At 42.9% G+C, this 6710-nt stretch overlaps 1 protein-coding gene across 1 annotated transcript; it reads right to left on the bottom strand.

Annotated features, from left to right (window-relative positions):
- Positions 1–224: 224 nt before the first annotated feature.
- On the bottom strand, positions 225–3680 carry NDUFA4 (NDUFA4 mitochondrial complex associated). Its single transcript, XM_084280324.1, has 4 exons — positions 3523–3680; positions 2803–2891; positions 2403–2463; positions 225–445 (listed from the first exon to the last, which is right to left on the bottom strand). Exons 1-4 carry the CDS (start codon positions 3562–3564, stop codon positions 389–391), a joined length of 249 nt encoding a protein of 82 aa, XP_084136450.1. The 5' UTR covers positions 3565–3680; the 3' UTR covers positions 225–388.
- Between the last annotated feature and the right edge of the window lie 3030 nt (positions 3681–6710).

The following is a 6710-nucleotide window of genomic DNA, read 5'->3' as shown; positions in this document are numbered from 1 at the left end:
ATTAAAAAAGTATACACACACACATTTTCAAGGTCTTGCAGTTTGGTATGCTGCATGAACATGCAGCTGTTTCTCTAAAGTCAACAGGCCAAGCACTGCCCATCAAGACAACTTCCTTGTTGAGGAAACATGAACTGGCTTTCGCTTGCTATTATTTAAATGACCGTACAACAAACTGTTAACAGGAGGATATTCTCATTCTGCAGAATTAAAAGAGCAGACACTTCAAGTTTCAGACATTTATTAAGCCTCATCAAAACACTTCCAAACACAAGACCGAGTGCAGCGTGAGGTAAGTTTGATTATTTCCTGGATGAGTAAGCATGACAATTGTGCGGACGGCTTCCGGAAGACCTTTCTGTGCAGCTTATGGAGATGAGTGTGTTGTTCAGAAGTCAGGACGATCCTTTTTCAGTTTACTGTAGTCCACATTAACCGAGTAGAACTAGGAAAGACAGGACGAAAAAAGAAGAAACTCGACTATCCATTTTCTATGGTATTTACTGAAAAGCATCCATCATTTGAACTGACATCACAGCTTGACTCTGTACACTACACAATAATAAATTTAAAAAACCCACAACTTTGAAGAGCAGTAACTTGTTAATGTTATCTTCATTCTGCATACAGTATTACAAGCTGCACATTTAAAGCACAGCAGTGCTTGTGTCCACAACTGAAGAAACCCCATAGTATCCCTTCCTTAATGTCCAGAATTAAAAATCCATTCACAGAAGTTCTTGCAGTACTACTGCAAGAGTTTATCCTTTTTGCCCAGAATCTACGTGCTCCTGTATACCAAAGGCCACACCTATCTTACCAGGTGGCACAAAGCAAGGTGTATGTGAACACATATTGTCACAGAGGAACATTTAGAGCAGCACTACAAAAGTTTGGTTGAAGTAGCTGCCTCTAGAACTGCAAGGTGTGAAAAGGACGAAGGCAAGTAGGAACAGATCCTTTCATACTCCCAGTTTGTATCAACAAAGTTGGATCCTGTCACAAGCAATTCAAAGCAGCAGAACCAATAGTCACTGAGGACAATCAATTTCCAGACTAAAAGAGTATTTTGGTATCCCAGTCTGACTTGACATAAAGTATGTGATATTACAGATTTTAAGAAAAACGAAAAAAAAAAAAAAAACAACAAAAAAGAAATTTATCTATTAGCTTGATTATTTCTCTTATGCCTGAATTTCTTTATTTTTAACTTTGTCACAGAAAACAGAACAGCCTACAGCCCATTAAAACTACAGCTTTCTGTGCATCTCCTACAGTTTATACACAGAGAAATCGAAAAAAAGAGAAATAATTTGATCAAAAGCTAAAACTTGTTGCATCTGAGCCTTTTACTAAATGCTCATCCTCAATTTAGTCATCTGCCTTTCCATTTCCCACAGTGCAGATCTGGAAACAAAATAATCCCCAAAGATACACACACCCAAATATGGTAAACCCCGAGGTTGTGTTTGCATGCTAGGACCAAAGGGGAATGCCACACAAGGCATGCACTCTTTAGAAAGAATCTGTGCTGTGCACTGTGCTGAATTTGCTTCTTTTAGATATTTAAGAAACAGCAACATTCCAGAAGCAGCAATGAAAACAAAGTATTATGTTCTTCTTGGACCTTTAAGGGAACCACAACATTTTATTTCAGAGTGTGGGGTTTATTCGCTTATTTCAACAGCTGGAACAGTTAAGCTATGGTCCTGAACAGACACTAGCTTTGGAAACTTAGATTTACTTCTTTAGGAGCTTGACATTAATCTCAAAATATACTTAACAGGAATCTACTAAAATACAACTTTAGTAAAACATGATTAAAACATTACTTCTGTAAACTGCCAAGTATTTTACACACACTTCCTCATTAGTTGAGTAAAATAACTCAAGTTCTACTTAAAGAACCTACCTATTCCATCCAATTACTTACAGACATTTGTTTTTCTTTTCAAACAACAACCTGTAGAACTGAATTAGTGTTTATGTTAAACACTGACATTTTCCTGCTTCAATTCTAGTAAGTAAAGGCCAACAGTTCAGGGCTCAGAAAGCTACAGTTTAGAAGTTAATGAGGTTTTGTCTTTCTCCCTGTAGTTTATTTCTGAGTATTACAGGCTAGCATATTCTTCCTGTCACATCTAATTCCTCTTTTTCTTACAGTGCAATATATTTGAATGGCTCCATAGAGACTCCTGTCACCCCATTATCAACCAACTCTAGGGAAGTTTTTACTCTCTAACTTGGTGCTCTCTGCTCTGAACTCTAGAGACAAACAAGTGTTGCACAGCAGAGGAAATACATCACTCATTCAGCTACCTTCCAATATGCTCAAATACCCTAAAGCAGTAGACTACATCTTTGACATTATGTTTCTTAAAGCTCTGTATTTTTCATTTTACCTTGTACTGGTCACTGGGAGACAGTTTGTTCCAAGGCTCTGGATTATTTTTCTTGTCCCAGCTATTGAGAAAAATGCAAGATATGAGAACATATTAAAAAAAAAATCAATCACACTACCTTCAAAATACTCAAAATTCCTATGTGTAGTGTGGTTATTAGGCCATGGAGGATCACCCATCCGAATAAGATTCCACAAAAATAAGACACAGTCCTTTGTCAACAGTCTCTACATATCATATGATAAACAAACAAATCTCTGTATCAAGGAAAACTCCACAGAGTTGCTTCAATATCACTGGAACTAAGGCATTAATGTCCCCAAAAGCATAAAGAAAAAGTTAAGTTTGCTTTAATACATGCAGCAAGAGAACTGGGTGCTAAGAATTATTTCATACATACCAGACATCAGGGTTGAACATTGCCAAACGCATGAGGTACAGGCCTGCGCCAACCCCTCCAGATCCAATGATCAAAAACAGAGGGATCAACTAGAAGAACAACAAAAAAAGTTAAGTATCATACCAGGATGCAAAAAAAAGAACCGAAAAAGGATTATTACATAGCACTTCTGACTACAGCAATGACAAACCAACAGACAAGCTCGCAGGCTTTGAGCAATAACACATGCCCCTGTAGAACCCTGACATAAGCTCCCTGTGTGCAGGTTATCCCTGGGGTCAGAGAAACTTGCAGGTTAAAACAAGCAGACATGAAAAAAACACCGCTACACGCAGAACAACCAAACGCCTCTTAACAGCGCCTTCCTGGGAAACAAACGGCAGTCCCTCTGCTGCCCCAAACAGCCCCTGTCATCCACACCCCTGAACTCAACCTAAGAAATTAAGAGGGGGAGCTGCGCAGCGCCAAGGATGAGCCTTGCTATGGCAGCGTGAGCCGGGCACACACGCCAAAAGGAAAAAGGGGCCCTGACCCTGCCTCGACGGTCAGCCCTAAGCCGCCCAACCGCCGCCAGCCCCGGCCCACCCGAAGGACCGGGCGGGCAGAGCGAGGGGAGACGGGGCGGCCGGCGGGGCCTGGGGCACCGACCGCCAGCAAGAGAGGACGTAGAGCGGGGGCCGCTGCTGCCGCGCCGCCAGGGCAGCGCCGCCGGGTACTCACGCTGGGGTGCTTCTTGGCGTGGCTGACTATAACGCGAAACATGGCGGCAGCAGGCGCAGATCTCACTCTCTACCAGGCTCCAGATCCCGTCCTCCTTCCTCAGCCGCCGAGGCCCAATGTCACCCGAGGCCCCCGGCACGGCAGGTGCTGACCGCCGCAGCCCGGATGTAGCAGCTCAGGCGTTTGCCTGCTCGCCCTCCGCCGCGCCCCCCCCCGCCGCTGTTCAGCCGCGGCGCCCCGCACAGACACCGCCGAGCGCCCCGGGCCTCGCAGCTCTTGAGCTGGCGTGGCTCTCGGCCGCCTGGGCCGGCAGCGCCGCTCGGGGAGCAGGCACCTGTCCGGGCACCCCGGGCCTGCTCCGTGAGGGGAAACCGAGCAGGCGCCAACGCCGTCTCGCCCCGCCCGTTACCGTGTGGGTAGCGCCTGCGCTGAGGGCGGTGGGTGCCGCGGCGGGAAGGGTATGAGGAGTTGCAGAGGCCGGCTGTTCAGGGCTGCAGTCGGCCTGTGGTTCCTCTCACACCACCCCCGAGCCCCGACCCCGCCAACGGGGGCCAGAAGTCTCAGCTACCTTCCGGCCGGGCGCCTGCCCTCTCCTGCGCACTAGCGGGACCGCGGCGAAGGTGTGCGGTGTCGTGTGGCTGCACAGCGTACGCCCGCGTTCGCCTTCCTGCGAGGCAAGCGGCCTGGCGGAGACCTGTCTTCAGCCATCACCCGGGCCAGGCGTTGAGGGGTCGTTTAAAGGCGAGATGAGAGAGCTCTGGTGTCGTTGCGTTGGGAGTGACGTTCACAGCACAGAGCAGCCAAGTCTGTTCTTCCACTCCGGTCGGGTGGCGAGAGCTGTTTGCACACGCAGTGTTCAGAAAGAGACCTTTGGTTTTCAGATTTGATGCACGCATTATAAGCAGTGAGAAAATACCTTTGGCAGAGAGGTTGAGGGGATGCAAGGGGTTAATAGAAAGACCTTTGTGAAACCAACTGTAGCTAGAATGTAACAAGAGCCCTGAACAAACAACCCACCTTTGATGATTGTTAACATACTAACAGGACAGCTGTGAATAAGGTCTTCAGTGGAAGAAAGACCTTGAGGAGGAAGCTTTGTAGATATATAGAATAGGAATTGGATATAATTGGATGCACAGGTGGAAATTGGGCCATCCATGAACTTTAGTGAGCTGGAGAGTATGATGGGATGGAGTAGCAACCCTTGAGGAAGACAAGAATGAGGAAGAGCACCCCTCAACTCAAACTAGTAGAGAAGCAGAAATAACATAGAAGGAAGAAAGAAGGTGGGACCTCCAATTCTCAGAATAGCTACAAATAAATTTCCCAGAAGTTTTTTGAATATGTATGCAATACTTATATATAAACAAGCTACACCTACAGCATGGTGTGTGGTAGGTGGAATGATCCCCTGTGCACTCAGCACTGCAATAAAGAATACCTGCTTAGCAGTTATATTGGACTCAGACTGTTACGTGAATTACCACATTTCAGGTTTACAGTGAAGTGTTAGGTATTTTGGCCAAGGTTGGCTTGAATTTCCAAGGTTGGTTCGAAGCAGAATAATGACATGAGTGTTGATGGTTTGTGTCACGTATCAAAATGAAATTTTGAAGTAAAAAATAATTTAATGAAATGGTAGGCAGCAAATCTATTTAAGCAAGCAATTCCACTTCCTCCTTCCACAGACTGGTTTCTGCTTATTTTCAAAAATTGTCTCAAATTATTCCTGTCACAATAAATTCTGAAAAAAAAAAAAAATCCTTGCTTATCATTTTACTAATCCAGCTTTTTTTCATTTTGCCAGAGTCATTTTAATCTGGCTAACAGATAAGCATGGAGAAAACATGGAAAATGCTGGCAGTTCACTATATTCTGTAATTTTGACAATTCATTGGATGATACCAGAAGAATTATAGCAATGTTTTCCAAAGAAAACTTTCTTTACTTGTCTCCCTCATTTGTTTCAGAGTTGATAGACAGAAAACTAAACTGTGAAAGTATAGTTTTTTCATTGTAATTTTGGAAAACATGAGTTCATGTTCCTAGAGTGCAAGAATTGCTAAAAATGCAGTCTCTCAATGGCTTGGCTTGGCGAAATGCTGAGTATAAATCAAACCACCTCATGGCATCTTGAGGTTGTATCCATGGTTCCTGGAAATACCTACATAACTGCCATGTTTGTGTACCTGAACTATGCTATAGTTACATGTTATAGTAATGCTGTCAATATATTTGCTATATTAGCAATTTTGTGTTACTCATCAAGAATCCATCCGTTCCCTTAAAGAGAACGAGCACCAGATAAAGGGAAAGAATATTGCCTCTCTGTTCTGTCGCTTAGCTACTCATGCTGAAAGCAAACACATTTATTTCCTCTTAAAGTTTGGTGTCTGTGTTCACACCTGACAAATTTATGATGCCTTAGTTAGACTAGTCACTTCTTTTATTCTGAGTAAAGTTATTTTTGTGTAGGTTTCTGCTTTTTAAATAAATTAATCCATAAATCCTTCAGGTGTTTTGGCAAGGTTTTGTGATGAACCGGTCCATTAACAGCTAAGGGTCTAGATTTGCAGTCCTACACAGCACTGCTGAAAATCAAGTCCTCAGGTTATTCTGGTGCTTTAACATATTTTTCCTCTTTTCTTTTGTTCTGTACAGCCTCACCTCATGCTTTCTGTCTCTCACTTGTCTTTTGATTGCTATTGTATCTTGTTCCTATCCTTAGGCTCATTTACGCTTTTGGTTTCAGAAACTTTTCTTCTATTCCAGATGCTTTATTTTTCCATTCTGTGGCCTTCATGTTTCTAAATCCTTTCCTCCTGAAGTTCACCTGTTATTATGGATCATGTATCCAGAAATTCCTACTCTATTCAAAATCAGTTACAGTGTGCTTTCCTTTCTTATATTAAAAGCAATCTATTTCAGCCATAGATAAAATCATGTCCTATCTCCTGAAGATCAGGAATATGAAGTCATAATAAAATTAGATATTATTTGAAGAACTGCACTCTCAAGGTTTGACAGAATCAGTTGATTAAAAAAATCAACAAAAATAAATCATGACTTTGAAGTTGCATATTTTATCAGAGGAAAATAGGAAAGAAATATTTAAAATCTGGAGATGTTTCAGCTGGTCACAGATCAAGAAGCTAAATTAATTGTGAATTGTCCTACATAATCAAGGA

Source organism: Gallinula chloropus (genome assembly GCF_964237585.1).
Source record: "Gallinula chloropus genome assembly, chromosome: 2".
Taxonomy (NCBI): Eukaryota; Metazoa; Chordata; class Aves; order Gruiformes; family Rallidae; genus Gallinula; species Gallinula chloropus.
The sequence above is the reverse complement of the archived record's forward strand: the minus strand, read 5'-3'. Positions and strand labels throughout refer to the sequence as shown.